Source organism: Symphalangus syndactylus, chromosome 7 (genome assembly GCF_028878055.3).
Source record: "Symphalangus syndactylus isolate Jambi chromosome 7, NHGRI_mSymSyn1-v2.1_pri, whole genome shotgun sequence".
NCBI classification, from domain to species: domain Eukaryota; kingdom Metazoa; phylum Chordata; class Mammalia; order Primates; family Hylobatidae; genus Symphalangus; species Symphalangus syndactylus.
The window spans coordinates 117,875,455-117,900,306 of record NC_072429.2 but is presented as its reverse complement, the minus strand read 5'-3'; the positions used below and the strand labels follow the sequence as shown (position 1 = coordinate 117,900,306).

Sequence of the window (24,852 nt, the reverse complement as noted above, 5' to 3'; positions counted from 1 at the left end):
CGTGCTTATTTTTACTTGGGGCAAATCTTGACTTTTTTTTATTATACTTTAAGTTCTGAGATACGTGTGGACAATGTGCAGGTTTGTTACATAGGTATACATGTGCCATGGTGATTTGCTGCACCCATCAACCTGTCATCTACATTAGGTATTTCTCCTGTTATCCCTCCCCTAGCCCCCCACCCACCTGAGAGGCCCAGTGTGTGATATTCCCCTCCCTGTGTCCATGTGTTCTCATTGTTCAACTCCCACTTATGAATGAGATCATGCAGTGTTTGGTTTTCTGTTCCTGTGTTAGTTTGCTGAGAATGATGGTTTCCAGCTTCATCCATGTCCCTGCAAAGGACAAGAACGCATCCTTTTTTATGGCTGCATAGTATTACAAGGTGTATATGTGCCACATTTTCTTTATCCAGTCTATCATTGATGGGCATTTGGGTTGGTTCCAAGTCTTTGCTATTGTGAAAAGTGCTGCAATAAACATACGTTTGCATGTGTCTTTATAGTAGAATGATTTATAATCCTTTGGGTATATACCCAGTAAAGGGATTGCTGGGTCAAATGATATTTCTGGTTCTAGATCCTTGAGGAATCGCCACAATGTCTTCTACAATGGTTGAACTAATTTACGCTCCCACTGACAGTGTAAAAGCATTCCTATTTCTCCACATTTTCTTTAGCATCTGTTGTTTCCTGACTTTTTAATGATTGCCAGTGTAACTGGCGTGAGATGTTATCTCATTTTTGTTTGATTTGCATTTCTCTAACGACCAGTGATGATGAGCTTTTTTTCATATGTCTGTTGACCACATAAATATCTTCTTTTAGGAAGTGTCTGTTCATATCGCCCACTTATTGTTGGGGGTTTTCTCTTGTAAATTTAAGTTCCTTGTAGATTCTGGATATTAGCCCTTTGTCAGATGGATAGATTGCAAAAATTTTCTCCCATTCTGTAGGTTGCCTGTTCACTCTAATGATAGTTTCTTTTGCTGTGCAGAAGCTCTTTAGTTTAATTAGACCCCATTGGTTAATTCTGGCTTTTGTTGCCATTACTTTTGGTGTTTTAGTCATGAAGTCTTCGCCCATGCCTATGTCTTGAATGGTATTGCCTAGGTTTTATTCTAGGATTTTTATGGTTTTAGGTCTTACATTTAAGTCTTTAATCCATCTTGAGTTAATTTTTGTATAAGATGTAAAAGAGAGGTCCAATTTCATTTTTCTGCATATGGCTAACCAGTTTTCCCAACACATTTTTAAAATAGGGAATCCTTTCCCCATTGCTCGTTTCTGTCAGGTTTGTCAAAGATCAGATGGTTGTAGTTGTGTAGCGTTATTTCTGAGGCCTCTGTTCTGTTCCATTAGTCTATGTACCTGTTTTGGTACCAATACCATGCTGTTTTGGTTACTGAAGACTTGTAGTATAGTTTGAATTCAGGTAACGTGATGCCTCCAGTTTTGTCCCTTTTTCTTAGGATTGTCTTGGCTATACGGGCTATTTTTGGGTTCCATATAAAATTTAAAGTAGTTTTTTCTAATTCTGTGAAGAAAGTCAGTGGTAGCTTGATGGGAATAGCATTGAATCTATAAATTACTTTGGGCAGTATGGCCATTTTCACGATATTGATTCTTCCTATCCAAGAGCATGGAATGTTTTTCCATTTGTTTGTGTCCTCTCTGATTTCCTTGAACTGTGGTTTGTAGTTCTTGAAGAGGTCCTTCACATCCCTTGTAAGTTGGATTCTTAGGTATTTTATTCTCTTAGTAGCAATTGTGAATGGGAATTCACTCATGATTTGGCTCTCTGTTTGTCTATTATTGGTGTATTGGAATGCTTGTGATTTTTGCACATTGATTTTGTATCCTGAGACTTTGCTGAAGTTGTTTATCAGCTTAAGGAGATTTTGGGCTGAGACCATGGGGTTTTCTAAATATACAATTATGTCATCTGCAAACAGAAACAATTTGAGGTCCTCTCTTCCTATTTGAATGCCCTTTCTTTCTTTCTGTTGCTTGATTGCTCTGGCCCGAACTTCCAATACTATGTTGAATAGGAGTGGTGAGAAAGGGCATCCTTGTCTCTTGCCCATTTTCAAAGGGAATGGTTCTAGCTTTTGCCTATTCAGTATGATATTGGCTGTGAGTTTGTCATAAATAGTTTTATTATTTTGAGAAATGTTCTATCACTAAATAGTTTATTGAGAGTTTTTAGCATAAAGGGGTGTTGAATTTTATCAAAGGCCTTTTCCACATCTATTGAGATAATCATGTGGCTTTTGTCATTGGTTCTGTTTATGTGATGGATTATGTTTATTGGTTTGCATATGTTGAACTTGCATCCCAGGGATGACACCGACTTGATCATGGTGGATAAGCTTTCTGATGTGCTGCTGGATTCAGTTTGCCAATATTGTATTGAGGATTTTCACATCAATGTTCATTAAGGATATTGGCCTGAAATTTTTGTTGTTGTTGTTGTTGTTTCTCTGCCAGGTTTTGGTATCAGGATGATGCTGGCCTCATAAAATGAGTTAGGAAGGAGTCCCTCTTTTTCTGTTGTTTGGAATAGTTTCTGAAGGAATGGCACCAGCTCCTTTTTGTACCTCTGGTAGAATTCGGCTATGAATCTGTCTAGTCTTGGGCTTTTTTTGGTTGGTAGGCTATTAATTACTGCCTCTATTTCAGAACTTGTTATCAGACATAATAGACATTTACAGAACTCTCCACCCCAAATCAACAGAATATACATTCTTCTCAGCACCGCATTGCACTTACTATAAAATTGGCCACATAATTGGAAGTAAAACACTCCTCAGCAAATGCAAAATAATAGAAATCATAACAAAAAGTCTCTCAGACCACAGCGCAATTAAGTTAGAACCCAGGATTGAAAAACTCACTCAAAACCACACAACTACATGGAAACTGAACAACCTGCTCCTGAATGACTGACTACTGGGCGAATAACAAAATTAAGGCAGAAATAAATAAGTTCTTTGAAACCAATGAGAACAAAGATGCAACGTACCAGAATCTCTGGGACACAGCTAAAGCAATGTTTAGAGGGAAATTTATAGCACTAAATGCCAATAGGAGAAAGCAGGAAAGATCTAACATCAACACTCTAACATCAAAATTAAAAGAACTAGAGAAGCAAGAGCAAGCAAATCCAAAAGCTAGCAGAAGACAAGAAATAACTACAATCAGAGCAGAACTGAAGAAGATAGAGACGTGAAAAACCCATCAAAAAGTCCAGGAATCGAGGAGCTGGTATTTTGAAAAGATTAACAAAATTGATTTTTATATATCTGTTTTGATTGCCCAATATCTGTAGTTATCTGCAGAATTGTACTGTGGCTGCTGTAAGTCACCTCCTCAACACTAATGCCTATGTGGACATTTGTGAATTGAAAAAACAAAACAGTGAACACTAAATTTGTAAGGCAAGTTGCTGTATCCAGCATCTCTGTTAATTAATCCTCATCTTTAACTTTGGAATGTAGTACAGATAAGTTGTTTGAGCCCCTGCTATCACAAGACCATTGTGGATGAACTTCCATTCAATACATGAGCAATGCACAGAAATTGGAGAAGACACTGCATTGGTAGTTTCAATCATCAGGCTAATGGCATTCATTTCTTTTATATGTGAGATGATTTTGGTAAATTGCTTAGCTTCCTTGGGCCTCAGTATTATCATTGGAAAGTGGCAGTAAAAATGACTGTTTTTCATCCTTCACAGAGTTTATCAGAATCAATTGAAAAATGATATGTGAAGGCATTTTTTAAAGCACAATGTGCTTCACAAATTTGAGTTTTTGTAGTAATTTTAATTAAGTGTGTGGTGTCTTCAAAATTTCTTTCAGGCAAGGTTGCAGGATATACCTTATTTGTTGGAGTTCTGTTATCTTCTCTTGGAAGCATCAGACAACAAGAGTCATTGAGAGAACTATTATTATAACATTCACAGTAAATAATAATAGCACTAACAGTAAACACAATAAATACTCATACTTTGGGGGCTTAGAACAAATCGGAACATGGATCCCTAACATGAAGCTGCCCATAGGCAACATTTGCTGCATGTCTCTCCTTCCTCTCTTCTTACATATGAGCTTTATTTTCCTAAGGTGTTTCTAGGTTTTCATTCCTCATGATCTGGGATGGCTTTCTATCCAAGGATACTGGCTTCTGATGTCCTGCTTTGTATTTTTTATTAAGCCTTTTTGACTTTCAAATACCATGTGCTATCATCTCAAAAGAGTTTAACTAGTAACCTGATAAATGTCAAACATATAACAAATTCCTATTATTAAGCTGAATTGAATAAGGTATTAATGGGATATCTTGACTTTGATGTCATCATATCCTAATGATATTCTATTTGGTTAGAACCTTCTGAACCTTCCTCCAGAAGTAAGAAATGAAATGATCACAATTTTAGCTAGAAGACTTTTGACCTCTAATCTTTAATTTTAATTAATTTTTAACCCCATTTAAAAAAATGGGGTTAAAAATTAATTAGTTGCCAACATATTAAAATATGAGCTTACGTTACAAAGTCCTAGCTTTCTGACTTCTCTTGAAATATCAGCACATGTAGCAAGATTGGGTCCTCCCTAGCACCAGTAGCAGCCACTGAGGAGCAGCTGGCTCCTTTGGAAGGGCAAGCTGTGCTCAGTGCACTAGGGTCCCCACCTGTTCCACTTCATTTAGGTATGTCATCTGCCTGGCCCCTGTAGGATCTGAGTTTATGGCCCTTGTTGAACCCACAGAAATAACCTAATTAAGTCCTATCTCATAACCAGTTAGTCACGGGTGAAATCATGAACAGATGGTTTAAGGTGAACATATGTTGTTGATCTGTTTCTCTTATTTCATTATGCCAGCATTTGAAACAGTCTAATCTTATGTCAGAAACCATAACTGGAGTAGAAGTTTATAGGGTGATAATCTAGAGTATCTTTGAACTGTTTATTTTCAAATTCCAAGTGAAAGCTGCTTTGAGGTTTGATCTACAGTTCAAGGTAGAGTTTTACCACCTCAGTAAATGTGAGTTCTAAGCATGTTCCAAATTCTATACCTCACACATTTCTGTGATGTCAGAGTATTAGAAGGGACATCTCCAGTAGGATTTTTATGACATATATTTATGAAGAGTAAAAGGCCTCCCATGAAATGTCACCATGAGTGATATGTTAGAGGCAAGGAGGAGGGGGCCTGGAGATGATGTTGGTAGCACTTTGAAGCTTCCAGAATTTTCTTAAGGCTTCACAGACTCCTTCCCTCATCCCCCATGCCTAAGGTGAATAAAATTGATGCAGGTAAACCTAAGATAAATAAAAATGAAGTTAAGTTAATAGCAGTGGGCAATTTAGCAAGAGAACTATAACCAATATTACTTGTGAACAATTCCCCATTTTTTTCCTTTTGATTTCAAGAGTTCCATTTTTCTTAAATCAGAGTGTGACTACATAGGGGCCCGAGATTAAGGTGTGAGCCTACAGAAAGGGGTCCAAAGCACCTACTTGGTATATATTAGTGAAATCAATAGATCAGAAGCACAAAAAAAGTATTAATCATTCCACATGTTTGAAACAAGACACAAAGCTAGAGTCCCCCATATAAAGGTTTGGGGTTAAAGCATTTCTATGTCTGTGCCAACAAGGAGAACTTCCAAGTATAGCCATGGCCATAGGGTGTGACTGGTAAAAGATCTGGGCATCTTGGATTCAAAGATCTTATCATTGCTCACAGAAAGCCCTTCTACATGTTTGGCTTTGGGCCAGGGCAGGTTAGCCTAATCATCAACCCCCTTCCTAATCATCACCAGTAAACTGGGCAATTATCCACTGGGATAGACACAGAGTGCTATAGGGAGAGATGGTAGAGCAAATACCAGGAGAACAACTCATTTGACATATGGACAACCAACCACCTTGTGCACAATTAGTAATTAAAATTCTCTCTCAAGACCCATGTAACCTGGCAAGTTATTGGGTCAATAACATACCATGAGTGAAAATATGAAAATCATCATAAAAGAGCATGATGATAGAGGCTCCATACCTCAATTTAGCATTTCCTAGCTATGTTGACTCAGATCAAATGTAGCACAATTAGGAAAAAAGGATGGATACCAATAACTGTAATGATGGTCACAGGAAAATAGCAAATACGTAGGATGAGGGAAGCTACTTTTTCTTCTTGATGAACTCACAGACAAAGTACATGGTAAGATGGCACTCTGTGTCATTCCATCTGCCAGAGCTCAGCATCTCCACACAGTCCTCATGACCATAGGGGTCGCTGGGTTCCCCCTCATTCCAGTTGCTATAGTTCTGCAGTGGAGTGTTGTCTGTGAACACGTACTGTCCCTCCCGTTCAAGGTCATTCACGCCAATGAACACCCGAAATAAGCCACTCTTGGCAACATAGTCAGCGATGAGTGTGTTGGCAGCTTCATCCTTGGGCATGGCTAGCATTCCACCCCGAATCCTGCAGTGGGTTAGGGATTCCCTGTAGTTCTTCTCTTCCTGCACGATGTAGTAGAATTTCTCTTCAGTTTCCCTAATCCCTGCTATCACTGCAGGGAGAGAAAAAAGGAGTATCATTATGTATCTCAAAAAGATAAAAGGCAACAAAATTATATGATATTGCCAGATTAACATTTACTTATTCAATATTCAAGAATTATTTTTCAAAGCCCTATTATGAGGTAGTCACAGATTTAATTACCCCCACCTCTAGTTATCAAATAGAGAACACATATCTACCGTTTGTTCTCCCTTCCTTTTCTCCTCAACTTCTCACACACCTGGCCAACACAAAGTTGACAAAGACATGTTATGTGAACTTTCAGCCAGCCCATCTCATACTATATTTCCCAACATAGTTTATGCTTTAGCTATACTTGTGGCCACACGAGCAGGCCCTTTTCTCTTGTACTTCCAAGCCTTTTATGCCTAGAAAGTCTTCTACCTGGTAAACTTCTACTCATCCTTTAGATCTCAATGGAAATGTTTTCCCCTATAAGAAGTCTTTCCAATGCCCTTGGATAGACATGGCAGTCACTCTTCCCCGAGTTTCCATTGCCCCTTTCACTTCCTCCTTCTAGCATACAACACATTTTAGTCTCATCGTTTGCCTGCATTTCTCTCCTACTTACCTGTGAATGTCTTAAGGACAATGACCATGTCTTTGACACTCTTTAGCTTCAGTGCCTGGAATACTTATGGGAATGGTAAATGCTTATTGAAATGATGTAGGAATAATACAGATGTTTGTCCACATTGGACCAAATTCCTGGGCTATGAACATGTACATGAATTGGGATCGTCCATATTTCATCCCAGGTACAAGAGGAAGACTGAGCTACTGAGTTAGCTTCAGGACAGAACTGGAGACTGAGAATCACCCTTCACTCATAATATGGCAAGTATGTTTTGGGTGTCAGGGGCCTCTACATATGCATTTTAGGATCCATAACTTTAATTCACAAAGAAATCTATGACCACTAAAATGTTCAGAACTATTGCTCTATGTTCTCCCTGTATGATCTAGCTTATTCATGACAGTCTAAGTCATATCAGAGACAGAATCTTCAGTACAGATTACAACCAAAGTTATAATTAGTGTGGTTAGTTAATATCAAGTATTTCCTTTGCCTCTAGTGTTACAAGATGAGGATGAACACGAGACAGCATCTATGTGATTCCAACAATGTACAACAAATATAGCTGAGTTACAATAAATGAAAGTATAAGAAAAAGAAACCAATTTTAACTATAATTATAATAGTTACCTTGTTAATACTGTCTCAGAAGAAAATACATAAGCCCTTTCCATTTCAAGGGCTTTTCTGATAACTACTATTAAAAAAATGGACGAGGGATAACAAAAATGACCAGTATGGGAAGTTGCAAAACAGATAAACACACGATGTTTGTATTGTGGATAGAGGAGTCAGAGAAGCTTGTAATACATTTCTGCTCTACTGCTCATTAGGTCAGTATCTATGGGCAAGGTACTTCCTCTAAGCTTTAGTTCAATCATAGTATCTACATACTACATAAACAATTATGAAAACTCAGTGAGATAATGCAAGTAGTTGTGCGCTATTCCATGCACTCAAGAAAGCAGTTATTGTTATTATTACCTCTATTTTCTGAGATGCTTGTTCTGTGTGACTCTTACTGTCTCTTTTTATTCTTACAGCATAGCTTGCCACACTCTGCTCTTTTTTCCATTCCCCTCACCTAAGAAAGTCTTTCTCTTCCCATAAGCAATGCACATACATATAAATATATGTGGTGGACTTGAGGTGTCCTGGGGGGAGTCTCAGTGGATAATTAGCAATTTGGGAGACCCTTAAACTGGTGACACCATCTCAATAGCCCTTTGTCCAACCCAAGATATTTCCATCTAAGAGTATTGGAATTGTAGTGTTGATAGAGATTTATCAATAGATACATAACACGAAAGAGAATATGTTCACCATTCTTGACAAACTTCATAGATGTCTTGAGCCGAACAATACTAATATCCAGTTGTCCAACAAATTTCCGGTATCTTCCACAATCACAGACAGTACCTTTTAAATGACAAAAACTGTGAATTCATGTTGAAGTACCTGCAGACCAGTGGAAAAGAACATTTGCTCTCTTTCCAATATTCACTATCTTTTTCTAGTCTGGTTCTATATATCTGTGAATGGCTATACTTTAAACCATTTAAAATAAGGTTTCCAATTTACATTATTTATAGAATTTCAGAAAATATCTTTGTAAATGTTTTGAATGAGCTATAAGACAATTCTAAACTAGATTATTAAAAAGAAGAATATATATGACAACCACTGCATACACATTTTGGACCATGTGGCATTTTTTTTTGTTGAACACAGAATGTGTCTGCCCAATCTCAGAATAACATTTTTACAGCTTTCTTGAAACATATTTCCTGCCAGTGTTCTCTTGTGTTATTGCATTATTCAATAGATGACACAGTTTTTCTAAGACAGAAGAAACTTTTCATGATTAAATCAAATGTTAATTCTAATTATCCATTTAAAATATAGCTTGCATGTTTCAAGGACAAAGTTTAAATCATATAAATAGATTCAACTTAAGTTTGTAAAAGCCAGTTGCCCAGTTTGTGGATTAACTATGATTTTAATGTGTCTTTCATTCTTCTTTGCTCACCTACCTTTTCAACAAACTGCAAATATTGCTGTGACAGAGAGGGAATTACAAGGAAACCGATGTAAAATTCAAATGATTCTCTTTTTCTATTTAATGGCTGTTATACATAAACATTTCAATTATTTTCCTTTGGTAGCTTGAAAATTAAAAATAATTTTATTAGCCAAAGGAAAAAAAATCTATGGCCTTATGTATCCATATTCATATGAAATATGAAGAATGTCAAACAGTTCTTAGAATTGTTTTCACCATACCCCTGTGGATAGAAACAATTGAAATTACCAAAGAACAATCTACTTTCTTTCCCTGTGTAAAGCACTGAGAATAAAGCTCCAGGACAATAACCCTAGATAATCTCCCTGGCCATGGAAAGCATGTACTGTAACCAGGGGCCTGTCTGCATCTGGTCAGGCTGCTGCTGCACTCTGATGGCCAGTATTTGGTTGAGATGCTAGTGAAAGGCAAGGCATGGCATGCTGAGGCAGGGCCTAGTGCCAGATATTCCTCTTGGCCCAGAAGAATTAGGCTGCTTCCTGATGGGCTGGGCTTTCTTCTCATAGTAAGCATGGCAGGGATGAAATGTGTCATCATCCCAGGCCCCAGGGCTTGGAAAGTCACCAGCAGGGAGACAGGAAAGTCCCCTTCTTCCCTTTCTTCTAGGCTGAGGAAAATAAGGTTAAGCATACTAAAAGGACTCTTGCTTTTCATTTAAAATATATTTATTGTTGAGATGAATAAATTTGGAATGATGCTAGAAATCAGAGAGAACATTGAACATATCGTACCTGCTTTGCCTTTTTCTCCAGGTATTCCAAGCAAACCTTTTTCCCCTTTGTCACCTGAATAAAAACAATAGCAACCAAAATAAAATAAAATTAAAATAAAAGAAGAAAGGAAAAAAGGAAGGAAGGGAGGAAGGAAAGGGAAGGGAAGGGAAGGAAGGAAGGAAAAGAAGGAAGGAAGGAGGGAGAAAGGGAGGGCGGGAAGGAGGGAGGAAGGAGTGAATTTACATCTAGAGTCAAAGCAGTTTTAAATTTTATTTTCAATATCCACAACTAATATCTCTAATATCTCTTGGTTTTTATAAATAATGTGATTTTCAATTGGCTACACAGGTGCAACTAATTAAATGAGTCATAATTTATTTAGATTGAATATAGAATTCCAGCAGGGTTTGTAAGAAGCATTTGAATTTGTGTAACCTATCCTATTAACATTTTTTTTAATAATGTGGCCTTCTGAATGAGGCTAATACAATTCTCAGCATGTTTCAAATTTTAAAAATACCATTGTTATGTGAATCTCGATCAATTTGTTAGCACACTGCAATGTCTTTGTACTTATTATGCCCCAAGTTATTCCAAGTGGCTTTGCCCTTGGATTTCCAAAACAAAACAAAAAAACACATGTATTGTGCTTTCTCAACTTAATTAGGCAAATATTTACTATTTACTTACTCTATGAAAACCAAAAGGCTGGCTGCTTTGAAAGGATATACAGAAACATAAGATTCAACCTATGACTTGAAGGAGTTTACAATTTTTAGAAGTGAAGTGATATATGCAAATACTAATAATACAAAGTCATGTCAAATATATTATACTGAAATAGCAACCTTGGTACTTTCCCTCTCTGTACTTCTTTATATGTAACCATTTTCTCACTCACAGATATCCACAAAATAATTCTCAGAGAAGCAGGATTTTTAAAGCAGAGAGAAAGAATAAAACACGTTAATTTTTTTTCAACTTCAAAATAAGCTCTTGAAGCCCACATCAGACACAGTAATTGAAAGCAAAAGCTTTTGATTTTCAGGAAGAAATGTTTGGCTGAGGTTCTTGAGAATCAAAAGGGAAGACCCTGACAGAAGTAAAATAGAGTTTATGCTTCAATGGTGATCTGGAAAAAAAGAAAAAGAACTCAACGAGGGATGAATACAGGATGAAGGTCACCTAGGCTAGGTGTATGGGGCTTGCCCTCACAGGAATGTGGTGTGGTCAGAGAATTGGTTATATGGCCCAAGGGGACAATGCAAAAGGGAATGGAGTTGGTATTAAGGTTCTGCCAAGCCTCATCGTTCACCAGCAACAGAGAAAAAGTGGAAGCCACTCTAAAACCTGTAGGGTGCCCCACGTTGCGTGCGCTGAGGACACCCATTGGCTTTTCTTATCATTGTCTGATGTGTACTTTTCTTTAAAAGTTCCTTACATAGTTACTTTCGATCATTCAGAAGAAGGTGCCTGCTGGGGCCCCAAGGATTTGTTGAGCCTTCCTAAACTGAGCCATGTGGACACTTTTCTTTAGAGTTGATGCTAGTCATTCATGTGCTCCCCAAACAGAAGGTGGGGGTCCTTGAAGGCCAGAATACAGTTTACATGTGCAGGAGGAAGGCTTGAAACTTGTACTTGGATGAAATGAGACAATGGTGAAATCTATACCAATGGAACATGATACATGTTTTGAGAGAGACATTGAACAGAGAGATAACATAGTCTGAGAGGAAGGCAGAAGAGATAGTGCGTCAAGTGGAAGGGTAAAGGAAAGTTTAGCATTTGAGCTTCGCTATGAAAAGCTTCAGCAACTGAATGAAAGTGGGCACAAGGTCAGGTTCAACGTACAGCAGAGGTTATAGTTGGGATAAAGGCATGAACATATGTCGAGCACCCTGCTCAGTAATATCAATCTGCTCACACCTTAGTTATATCCTGCAAATTCCTTATTTCTCTTACATGTAAGTTGGAAAAAATAAGAAGAGATTTTGAGATATTCGAGGAAGAGAGGGAATATACATTTTACTAAGTACCAATCAATCACCAAGTACTATTCTGGATACCTTACACATATTATCACATTAAATCTCATGAACTAAGTGTTGTAATTATCTTTATCCTACAACTTGAAGAAATTGAGGATCAGAGAGGCAAAATAACTTGCTCAAGGACATGTAGCCATTAAATGGCAGTGCTGATATTCCAGCCCAACCATTTCTAACCCTCCTTTCATGGTGCTTCCAAATGAGTTAACCAGTGGTTTAATGAAAAAAAGTGGTGTTTGAAAAATGTTATCAAAATTTGCAAAGAATAGCAGTCCTCATCACCATCAAAAACATTATGCGCTTAAAAGATTGTATGATTATGTGTTTAATGTTTCGATTTTTTAAAACATTATATTTTCTTTGCATGTGAATCCCTTTTAATTCAACATAGATGGAACGTTGATTCCAGTTATGCTATGATCCTAGTTCTGGGCTAAGCTTTATAATGGACATAAAAGAAGCATAAATCAAGTGGCTTGGGAAAATGATGGGCTTTTAAGGAAAGCAAAACACACATAAGAGAACAAAGAGATGAGACGCTATCATGTACTAACAGAGCGAAGCAAATGAAAAGCCTGGTAGAAATTCAGAAAAAGAAAAGACGGTGTGGATCAGAGTGGAGAAGGCTTCACTGAAGGAGTGGCCCTTAGCTAGAACTTAATAATATAGAAAACAGTTTCTTGAATTGCTGTGTGGTCTTTTTTTCTGAGAAGACATAAACTCTGTGACTACTTTTCAGTATTTTGACATTAATTCTTTTCATTTCATGACAAATGGGAACACCAAAGCAGTGTGGTGCAATGAAAGATCACGAAAGCTCCCCAAAACCAGGGTTTGAATCCTGGCTTTGCCACTTACCGGCTACACATGGACAGGTTACTTAATTTCTCTAAGCCTCCTTTTCTTTATTTTAAAAGTAGAAATAATTAATACCTAAAATTATGAGATTATTAAGGAGAATAAATTAGGTATAGTAATATTTTCTATAATGGGATTAGCACTGGGCTTGACTCACAGAGAATGCTCAACCAATGTTAACTTCTGTTTCCTGAATCTGAGTTATGGTAAAGGAATGCATGCCAAGTACTTAGCCAGCTTATGGAAGATTTGAGCTTACAACGTCTATTTCCCCAAAACCAGTTATGATTTAAAGTCATCCACAAAAACTGATTTTGGCCAATGAGTGGGAACATGTCTGTAATAACTGTCTGAAAGTTGAAGAATTAGAGGTCACATTCAAACAAACAAACAAAAAAACATAATGCTTTCAGCATAAATGGATTATTGACCTTAAATAAAAACATTTATTTTGCTATGAGATGGAATTTACCTATACTAAATCACTATTATTTCTTATTCCGAAAATGAAATATTGACATCCAGGAAGCTACTCTACCCATGCAAGTGACAACATTAAGGTCAGCCTAGAAAGTTGAGATTAATCTGAGTCAGTAAAATATTTAGAAAGACAATCATCAAAATGAGGACAATAAATTTCGAAGTACATATTAAAAACGAAATTAATCCAAGTGAGACGGATCATTGCATCTCCATTTAAAAAGATTCCAGGACATGCTCATAAATTTGATGGCATATCTCTGGAGGAGAAGAAAATCCTAGTAGCTAATGGTGGAAATTGATATTAAGGAAAAGTGGTACTTATAGGAATATGGAGTAGTAAAGAGAAACAAGTTGTAAGAAATAATATGTTTTATTATGTAGTTTTTCATGTTTAATGCAACAAGCATCTAGAAAGTGTCTATAATATATAATAGGCATTAGGATAAAATGGTTAAATACTAGGGTCCCAACAGAGCTTATTTTATTTAAACAAACAAACCCAGTGAACCTTTCATTCATTTATTCTCCCAAGAAGTTCGGGTCTATGAGGGGAAACAGATAGGCTAATCAGATATGACAGTGAGTACAGTGATAACAGGTATGTATTAGGTGCTATGTACCCGAGCCTTAAAGGAGGAATTAGCATGAAAGAAATAAGGTTAGTTAACCCTATCATTTGCAGACTGGTACTTTTTCAACATTTCTGGAAGTTCATCCACTTTGGGGCTCAGCTAATCATACTAAAAACTATTGAGCCTTTCTTGTCTTCGTTATCTACTATGCTCGCAAGTTACATAGTCTTATTTTATTCAAGGGTTAAGACTGTGCTTAAGATCATTAGCTTTAACTCTTCTAGATGGAATCCCATCAAGACTTACATATCTAAATCTAGGGAAGTACAAAATCTAGAATGACCATTAAAAAGTGAAGTTCACTGCTCTCAAAAATATAGCCTAAGAAACAATAACTTTATTCTGGGGAGTTATTGTTTACTGGGTACAGAGCTTCAGTTCTGGAAGTTGAAAAGAGTTCTGGAGGTGGATGGAGGTGATATTTGTACAGCAATGTGAAAGTACTTAGTGCCATTGAACTGTATACTTAAAAATAGTTGAGACAGCTAACGTTATGTTGTGTATGTTTCACTGCAATTAAAAAATGTTACTTATCTAAAAAAAAAAAAAAGAAGTTCTTCAATTCTGGACTTATTCATGGCAGCGACTTACCCTCTCCCTCCACTTCTGCTATCTCCACAGAGCAATACGAGCAATACATGAGATCTCAATCACATTTAGCATAGTTGCATCTCAGAAATTTTGAAGTCCAACATCCCACTTTCCTGCTATACCTTTCTGTCTTTAACCAGTGGTTTAATGAAGTTGATACAGATAGGGACAGATACATGATGCATTTTATCTGAAGCTTATACAGTTTGAAGGGACTTCTTTAAAAAAAGATACAAAATTAAAAATGGAAAAGTGGTTGTAAAAATGAATATTTATCATAAGAAATAAAAACAAATCACTAAATTTTAAAAGTAGACCAATGGCACATTACAAAATTCACTAAACATTATAATATTTTAATCAATGAATGAATTATTGTGCCTTGAAAATGCTTTTTTTCATCATAATTAGCTATGTATGTTTGGCTGCATTCATATTGCTGCTTTATCTGTCCACAAATTTCTAATATCATTTTTAAGAGATGATAGAGCGATAATGTAGTCAGATAATAATCTTTCTCTTAGCACAGTTAACCAAAAATTATTTTATTAAACTTTGCTTACTGAAAAAAAAACACAAAGAAAAGTTTGCCAACAGAAAGATTCAGCTTGATGACTTTTTACAGAATAAATTCCTGTGTAACCAATACCAAGATCCTCAAGAAGCCACTTTGTATCATCTACAGATTATTACAGCTCTCCTTTCTAAAGATTGCCATACTGACTTAGAACTGTGTTACAAGTTTTCAAGCTATAAATTTTTCATGTTGTTGAAATTTCTATAAATAGAACCATTTGGCATATAGTTTTTTTTCTGTATGGAATATTTTCACCAAAACTGTGTCCATATATTCATTCATTTTTTGCATATTGAGATAGTATATTTATTTCCATGGTATAGTGAAGCAAAGTATGAGAGTTTCAGTTGTTCCGCATCCTTGCCAACACTAGATATTGTCAGTTATTTTTATTTTAGCCATTTTGGTTAGTATGCAGTACTATCATAGTTTAGTCAAATATGTTCCTTTGTTTACAACAGTGACTATTCTTTTGACCTTTTTTATTCCTTTGGGTTATCAGTTATTTTTCTTACTGATTTGTATAATCTCTTTATATGTTTTACATATAAGCCCTTTATTGAATACAAAGATAGCACATAGCCAATTCTGTGGTTTCCTTTTTTGTTCTCTGAGAAGTACTTTTAATGAATAGAAGTTCTTTATTTTATTTTTTTATTTTTGAGATAGAGTCTCACTCTGTCGCCCAAGCTGGAGGGCAGTGGCGTGATCTTTGCTCACTGCAACCTCTGCCTCCCTGGTTCAAGTGATTCTCCCACCTCAGGCTCCCAAGTAGCTGGGATTGCTGGGATTACAGGCATGTGCCACCACACCCAGCTAATTTTTGCATTTTTAGTAGAGATGGGGTGTCGCCATGCTGGCTAGGCAGGTCTCGAATTCCCGATCTCAGGTGACCTGCCTGCCTTGGCCTCCCAAAGTGCTGGGAGTACAGGCATGAGCTACTGTACCTGGCCAGAAGTTCTTTATTTTGATAGGCTTCAATTTGTTAGTTTTTCTTACATGGTTAGTGTTTGTCATATCCTGTTTAAAAACGTGTTGGCTACCCTAGGATCAAAAAGATAGACTTCTATATTAACTTCCAGAGGCATTATTGCTTTACCTTTCAAATTTAGGTCTCTCAGATTTGGGTTTACCACCAAATTTAGATCTATAAACCATTGATTTTAGGTACAGTGTTAAGTATGGGATCGAGATTATTATTTTTATACATGAACAGCCAATAGCTCAGTACTATATATTGATTAGCTTGTGAATTCTATTACAAAATAGTGTCAACTTTGCATAAATCAAGTTTGGTAGTCTGTTTCTGGACTCTTCCCATTAATTCATTTGTCTATCTCTTCATGAAATTACACTATTCTAATGGTTTAGTTTCCTAATAAATGTATAAACTCAAACTCAGTAATTTAAGTCTTCTACCTTTGTTTTTATTTTTCAGTTTTTCAAAATTGTCTTGGGTATTCTTGGTCATTTTCATTTACACATACATTTTGAATCGGCTTATCAATTTCTAAAAGAACACTTCTGGGATTTTTTTGTTTTTGTTTTGTTTTTTTGTTTTGAGATAGAATCTCACTCTGTCGCCCAGGTTGGAGTGCAGTGCTGGGATCTCGGCTCACTGCCAATCTCCACCTCCCAGGTTCAAGCGATTCTCCCACCTCAGCCTTCCAAGTAGCTGGGATTACAGGTATGCACCACCACACCAGGCTAATTTTTGTATGTTTAGTAGAGACGGGGTTTCACCATGTTGGCTAGGCTGGTCTCAAACTCCAGACCTCAGGTGATCCATCTGCCTTGGCCTGAGCCACCGTGCCTGGCCCACTTCTGGGATTTTGACTGAGGTAGCATTGAGTCGATGGATCAATCAGAGAGAACTGGCATATTAACAATATTGAGTCTCTTAGCCCAGTAACATAGTTTTACCTTCATTACCTTAGATATTCTTTAATTTCTTGTCATTATGTGTAGTTTATTGTGGAGGGCTTGTAACTTTTGTTGGATTTATTTTTACATATTTACTTATTTTGACACTATTATAAATGGTCTCTTTTAAATTGTTTCTATGTAGAAACAAAATTGATTTTTTTATGTCAAGCCATCTAAAAAACTTATCAATACAAATAGATTATCTATAGATTCTTTTGTACTTTCTAAGTATGCAATCATGTTCTCCACAAATATTAATGCTCATACTCCTTTATTTTCAATTATTATTTTTTTCTTCCATTTTTGCTGTGTTTAGAACCTCATGCATAATGTTGATTAGAATTGCTGATAGAGGGCTGTGCTAATTTCATTCCCAGTCTCAGGAGATAAGTGTTCAGTATTTTATCATGGAGTATCATTTTTAAGTAGCTTTTGTTGTTGGTGGTATTGCTTTTCAAATTATGTTTCCATTTCTAATTTGCTAACAGCTTTTAAAAACATGAATAGGCATAGGTTTAATTAAGTGTTTTCTGGAGTAGTATTTCTGGAGTTCTAACTGGGAATATGGGGGCATTTCCTGGGCCATTCCTCTTTGACAGGCCTTGAATATCAATCCAGTTTCAGCAACTTTCTGCTCAAGCCTCTTAGCCACTTAGGGCTGCCCCACTTATGAACTGGTGGCTGACTTGGGAGGAAGGTAGTACAGAATGCATCACTTGCCTTAGTATGATTCCCTTCTCCTCCAGATCATGGCCCCTAAAGTTCTGTTCATTTTGGTTGCACTGTCATACCTTCAGATATGTATTTAAATATTTTTTTGGACCCAGCTAGTCTACTTAGCAGAAGGATTAATGTAAGACAGGCAAATCCCTCATGGCCTGTAGCAGAGGTCTGAATTTTGTCTTTATTAGTAGTGGTGTCAGATTTTTCTCTCACCATTACAACTTGTTATTGGTATTATATGTAAATTAATAATATTGTCAATTTTGAGACTATACCTCTATAAAGTAGTTTTCGTATATAAGCTGTTAGATTTGGAAACTTTTTTTCCCACAGACTAGCTCTGGCCCTGTATATTTCAAACACTGCTTCTTTTCCACAACCCACACATTTCATGGGCTGGATGCCCCGGGACACATTGATATGATGATCTGACCTCTGACTCAGCACTTTTGCATCCTGGCTTTGGATAGAGCTGCATAGTAAGTGGTAGGAGTATTCTTGGAAGCTATTTCTACATTGGAATTGCTAGCAGTAAGTATACATGGAAGTCACATCAAACTACATAAAGATATCTCATTAACTCCAAACTAAATGTTTCTTCCTCAAGCTCCTCTTAGCTAGCTCCCAAGATTCTTGTATCCACTCCAAAACTGCCCAGTACAAGAAGGATGATGAGGGAAACTGGAACAGAAGGAGAGAGAAATCTTAACCTGTGCATTTTCAATGGGGAAATATCACTTAAGGATGCACAAGTTAGTTTTTAGGAGGTGGAATTGTACTCTTTTAAAAATATATAAAGCACAAACATACACAGAATACCTAAACAAATATATCATCCATGGGTGGTATTAAAAATTCATGGGGAAGAGCAATTAGAAAAGAAATATGTCTTAAAAGCCTTGTTAGGGAAGTAGTATCTTTAAAAAATGTTAAGAAGCACTATTTTGATCATTTGAGGTGAATCTGTCTTACTTTACAAATTTTATCGAGGTATGTGGCCATGTGAACCCATTGCTGCAGCTTTTATCAGCGTCTTGGGAAGGACTGAAACACATCCTCATGTGTTTAATGGTAAAACCATCACAGACACACCCTGCAGCAGGACTTCTGAACCACGGGAAGCTCACATTGCTCTTCCCCAGCTATAAGGATTTCAACCACAAGGAAATACACAATATAACCCACCAGATCTGAAACACCCATGGCAATTTCTCTTCAGTGGCACTGCCCTTGATCCCCGCCTCCGAATGCAGGCTGAAGGGAATTTCTCAAATGAGTGAGTTGGAGAGTGGAGAAAGAGGGAGTACTGAGCCACAGGATGAGAAGAGAGAGGCCATAGCCTAAGCTCAGACCACAGTCTGTCAACCTGCCTGCAAGGACATACTGCTGGACAAGTGAGCCACATGCTTAATTATGCAGCTGCTCAAGCATTTACAAAAAGATGGAGGGTACATCAAGGCTACAGAAATTATATTACCCATGGGATTGAGCTTCCCCTAATCTTTTTTTGTACAAGCATCTCTTGCATCTCTCTCTAGTGCCTTTTGCCTATTTCTAAAATGTTACTATTCTTCAAGACCTAGGTCTGTTCTTTCGCATATCAATCTTGCCTTACTCTCCAATATGAGTCCTGGAGTAGTCATGTTATTCTATAATTCTTTGTTTTTTTTTTTTTTTTTTGAGATGCAGTCTCACTCTGTCTCCTAAGCTGGAGTGCAGTGACATGATCTTGGCTCAATGCAACCTTTGCCTCCCAGGTTCAAGCAATTCTTGTACCTTAGCCTCCTGTGTAGCTGGGATTACAGGCATGCACCACCACGCCCAGTTAATTTTTGTATTTTTAGTAGAGACGGGGTTTTTCCATCTTGGCCAGGCTGGTCTCAAACTCCTGACCTCAGGTGATCCACCTGTCTCAGTCTCCTAAAATGTTGGGATTACAGGCGTGAGCCACTGCGTCCGGCCTCTAATTCTTTTTAAGAAGGCCTATCTTCCTGAATAGTCTATGAATCTCGCAATAAAATTTTATGTTCATTCAGTTTTATATCTCTAAACTAAGTAAAACAATGCTTGCTTAAATTACTGAACATCAGGAGCAATTAGAACCTGCTACCATTGTGGGGCTTTCTGAGAGAAGGACAGGGAAGGAATGCTCAGACAATACAGAGGAGACTATCTCTGGTTTCTAATATTCAGGCTTTAATGATGTATAAGATCAGGGCCAGGTGTGATGGCTCATGCCTGTAATCCCAGCATATTGGGAGGCCAAGGCGGGCGGATCACCTGAGGTCGGGAGATCAAGACCATCTTGGCTAGCACAGTGAAACCCCTGTCTCTACTAAAAATATAAAAAATCAGCTGGGCGTGGTCGCGGGCATCTGTAGTTCCAGATACTCCGGAGGCTGAAGCAGGAGAATTGCTTGAACCCGGGAGGCAGAGGTTGCAGTAAGCCGAGATCCCACCACTGCACTCTAGCCAGGGTGATAGAGCGAGACTCCATCTCAAAAAAAAAAAAAAAAAAACAGCAGGACATGACTGAAAACAAATGGGTATCCACAGATAAGCTCCAAGTTTCTATCCTGTTAATAGATCATAGGCACAGAATTTTTGGTTAATCCACTCAGATTAAAAATGAAAATTTGGCCGGGCGCGGTGGCTCACGCTTGTAGTCCCAGCACTTTGGGAGGCCGAGGCAGGCGGATCACGAGGTCAGGAGATCGAGACCACAGTGAAACCCCGTCTCTACTAAAAATACAAAAAAATTAGCCGGGCGTGGTGGCGGGCGCCTGTAGTCCCAGCTACTCGGAGAGGCTGAGGAAGGAGAATGGCGTGAACCCGGGAGGCGGAGCTTGCAGTGAGCCGAGATTGTGCCACTGCACTCCAGCCTGGGTGACAGAGCGAGACTCCGTCTCAAAAAAAAAAAAAAAAAAAAAAAAAAATGAAAATTTTACTGTCCTCTGCCTATTTTGTATTTTATTAATAATCATGTATCATTTTGATCATAGCAAGGATTTGTAGCCAACAAGTAGATCCCAGGAGATGATTCAACATAAAGACTATCAGACCTTGATGCTTGATTCTGTTTCTGACATCTTGTTTCATTTTGTTCTAGGTATTTTTTTGAGCTGTGAGATATATTGCTTATGTATGGAACAAAGAGACAAACTATGAAGACAGACAGAATTATTAATTTAAAAGAAGGAAAAGGAGATATTTTCATGATACAAAACTTTAAAACAATTAAGGGTATCCTCAATTTGCTTTATTTATTTATTATTTATTTATTTATTTTAGAGACGGGGTCTTACTCTGTCACCCAGGTTGGAGTGCAGTGGTGTGATCATGGTTCACTGCAGACTCAAACTTCTGGGCTCAAACTATCCTCCTACCTCAGCCTCCTATGTAGCTGGGACTATAGGTATGTGCCACCATGCTGAGCTAATTAATTTTTTTTTTTTGGTCGAGATTGGGTCTTGCTGTGTTGTGCAGGCTGGTTTTGAATTCTTAGCTTCAAGGTATCCTCCCACCTTGGTCTCCGAGTGTTGGGATTACTGGTGTGAGCCATCGTACCCGGCCTCAATTTGCTTTGAATTGCTACTGGAGAATAGTAAGATGCAACTTACCCTTCTTGCCAATGGGCCCAGTCTTGCCAATATTGCCCTGATCTCCCATATCACCCAGTTCTCCTTTAATTCCTGAAAAGCAAACATGTTATCTTTTTATCATAAGGTTTTATTTTCCTTTGAAATGTGGCTAATGTGATATTCACTTGAAAGAAATGCCATCAAGTATATTCTTCTACCAGTGATATCTAATATACATCCCATGCTATATTGTCTAGTTTAACAGACTTATAATGTATGTATTAAAATTAAAATGTGAGTGAGTATGAATATATAGTACGGACATGATGATATTAAAATACTTGCTGATGTAGTATTTCTAGAATGACTATGGCAGAGGATGTTTAAAAGAAAGGTTAGAGAAGGGCCAGGTGAAAGTATTCTTGACCCCATTCTGGTTTTGTTCTTCTTTAGCTCCATTTTGTCTTCCTTCTGGGATTCTATTTCTTCTCTCTTTTAAAACAAGATTTAACAATTGCACCACTTAAAAACAGGGCGGGGAACTTGCAGTCATAAAACCTAATGATCAAAGAAACATCAGACATGGTCCTGCTGAGTTTTCATTCAAAAAACTATGGGTAGGAAACACTGAGCTCTTCCAATGTTATTTCTTTTTATAAAAGTCTAAAAAATATTTGCCAATTAAAAATCTTTATTTTGTAAGAATAATCTTGTAATCGACATACATATGTATAGATAGTTTAAGTCAGCATTTCCCAAATTGTGGTCTCACAGGTCTGTAATTTCTCTTCCTTTGAAATTATTCAAGATTTTAAAATAAGTGATCTAGGGTAGCTCTCTTGCAGCTGTTGGCAAGAAATATTTCAAGTGTTCAGAAGGTGCACACATACACATCACAACCTAAAAGGTATATCTTGGTGAGGCCAACGCCCATCCTAGTCACATCTGTGTTACTCTCTTCATCTCTGATCCCACTCCGCCCATACCCCACCATTTCTCCAGTGTGTTATTCTTTTGTATATAACAAAGGAGAGAATTAAAGAAATAAAGAGATCTTGGGGAAAGGTGAATAGATCAATGAATCAGGTAGCTCTTTTTGTTTCTTTTTATCTTCTTCCTTAAGCTGTATGCCAGCTAAAAAACAAAATGCTGCTTAGCAGTGGCTTTAGAAGGGAGACACAGCTATGAACACAGCTCTATAACACATCGTTTCTTAAATATTCTCAGACACTGCTTTTCCCTGGGGCTCCCAGTGTCCCACACCAGCCAGCCCTAAAGAATGCAACTTGAGAAACATATGAGTCTTGTTGACAGGTAATCTCAGAGGGGCATTCAGATGGTGAGTTAATTCATGTGTGAAATATATTTCAGGCATTTTTGGGGCAGAGGGCATTATGGAAGCTGCTAATTTCCAGGGCAAGGGCCAGGAGAGAGAGAAGAGCAATTATGATATTAAAATGTCAGTTTCACATCATTTTAGTTACCTTTCGGCCCCGTGCGTCCCACTTTGCCATGCTTTCCCTCTTCTCCTGGATCTCCTTTTTCACCATCATCTCCTTTTGAAACAGAAAATGAGACAGAGTGAAGCATCTCAAATAGTAACATGAGCACATTCTCCCAGGGTAAGGTGGACATGGTTACCATCCTTCCCTCAGCTCAGCGCTTGCCTCACAATCCAGCTGTGAGTATGGACGTATGTTCACATGCACTTGACAATCAGGTGAAAGGAAGAAACTTCCAGTATATTTTATTTTTTACTTTTCTCCACATCCAACTCTATGTTTGAAGAAATATTCTTGTTGCTGAATTGAGATGTTTCGCCTGACAAATATTTATTCTTGCTGTAGAATCCAGTAAATTCTGGATGGACAATAAACATAAAATTTACACACACACACACACACACACACACACACACAGAGGCACACATAACTTATTACTCTCTGACTGCATGCTTGAGAACCCCAAAATTGTAGGCATGACCTAGGAAGCTAAGAATAGGAGACTAGGAATGGAGAAGCCACAAAGCAGTTTTCCATGAGCAGCAAGTGTCTTAATCATAGGCAACTGTAGCTCCAGCACCTTGAAGAATTAAAGACTGAATGAATGGTTTAATGAACAATGCCCAGACTGAGAATCAGGAGTCTTGGATTTTAATGCCATGTTAGTCACTGATGGTTTGAACAAATCTTCAACAGGCCACTGATTGAGTTTATTGGCTTTGGACTAGGACAGATTTGATTGAAGTCTCAGCTCCACCACTCACTATCTGGAGAAATTTGAGTACAGAACTTCCCTCTCTGAGTCTCACTTTTCTCTCCAGCGAATTGATCTAATAACACCTACTGGAGTGGGCTTTTAGGAAGTTCAAATGAGACAATAGACATAGAACACCTGGTATACAATCAGTGCTTAGCAATGATGGCTGCTGTTTTTCTTTCCTTTATGCTTCCTTTCCTAAACGTGGGGATAGTATCTGCTCTCCACACCTCACTCAGTTGTTTTAGGATCAACAAGGTGAGCATGTGAATATGCTTTGAAAACAAAGAGCACAACACACATGATATTATGACCAGATACCTGCATTATCACCACAGCAATCTCAGGGCATGAAAGAGTCCCGTCCATCAGCAGATGAAAGGAGGAGAAACAAAACCTTCTAAAGACAAAAATGAAGCTCTTGGGATTAGATAATTTGAGTGAGAGTAACTTGTGATGTTCATTGATTTATCCAGGAAAAAACACGACCAGAGATTTTCTCTCTTTTTATTTTTATTTTTTTTCTGAGTGCAGAATGTTGAAATTTTAAGTGAAAGCAAGGACAATGTATGGAAGAGTTGGATTTCCAGGTTGTGAGATTGATCAAACATTGAAATACTTCACAAGGGAAGCTATAGATGCCTCCTAGGATGGCTTTCAGAAAAGAATGCACAGGTGATATCTGTGGTCAGACCAGAGGGGTGAATTGGGTGAACTAGATGACATTTCTCTCCTCTCCTCTCCTCTCCTCTCCTCTCCTCTCCTCTCCTCTCCTCTCCTTTCCTCCCCTCCCCTCTCCCCTCCCCTCCTCTCTCCTCTTTCTCTCTTCTCCTCTTTCTCCTCTCCTCTCCCCTCCCCTCTCCTCCCCTCCCCTTTCCTCCCCTCTCCTCTCCTCTCCCCTCACCTCCACTCCCCTTCTCTCCCCTCCTCTCCCCTCTCTTTCTTTCTCTTTCTTTCTTTTCTTTCTTTTTTCTCTCTCTCTTTCCCTCCTTCCCTCCCTCCCTTTCCTTCCCACTATCCTTCCTTCCCACTATTCCTTCCTTCTCTCTCTCTCTCTCTCTTTCTTTCTGACAGTATCTTTCTCTGTCACCCAGGCTGGAGTGCAGTGGTGTGAACACAGCTTATCGCAGCCTCAACCTCCTGGACTCAAGTGATCCTCCTGTAGCTGACATTTTTCTAGCTAAAGTTAACAGTGAATGTCTATTGA

At 37.9% G+C, this 24,852-nt stretch overlaps 1 protein-coding gene across 1 annotated transcript in view; it reads right to left on the bottom strand.

Moving 5' to 3' along the window:
- Positions 1 to 3,934: 3,934 nt before the first annotated feature.
- The window catches only part of COLEC10 (collectin subfamily member 10), a 507,785-nt gene continuing 486,867 nt past the window's right edge, over positions 3,935 to 24,852 (bottom strand). Inside the window, exons 2-6 of the mRNA XM_055287110.1 lie at positions 22,871 to 22,942; positions 21,426 to 21,497; positions 9,986 to 10,039; positions 8,495 to 8,590; positions 3,935 to 6,583 (exon numbers count right to left, since the gene is read on the bottom strand). Of these exons, the coding sequence (XP_055143085.1) occupies positions 6,192 to 6,583; positions 8,495 to 8,590; positions 9,986 to 10,039; positions 21,426 to 21,497; positions 22,871 to 22,942 (686 nt within the window). The 3' untranslated portion in view covers positions 3,935 to 6,191. The remainder of the gene's footprint in view (positions 6,584 to 8,494; positions 8,591 to 9,985; positions 10,040 to 21,425; positions 21,498 to 22,870; positions 22,943 to 24,852) is intronic.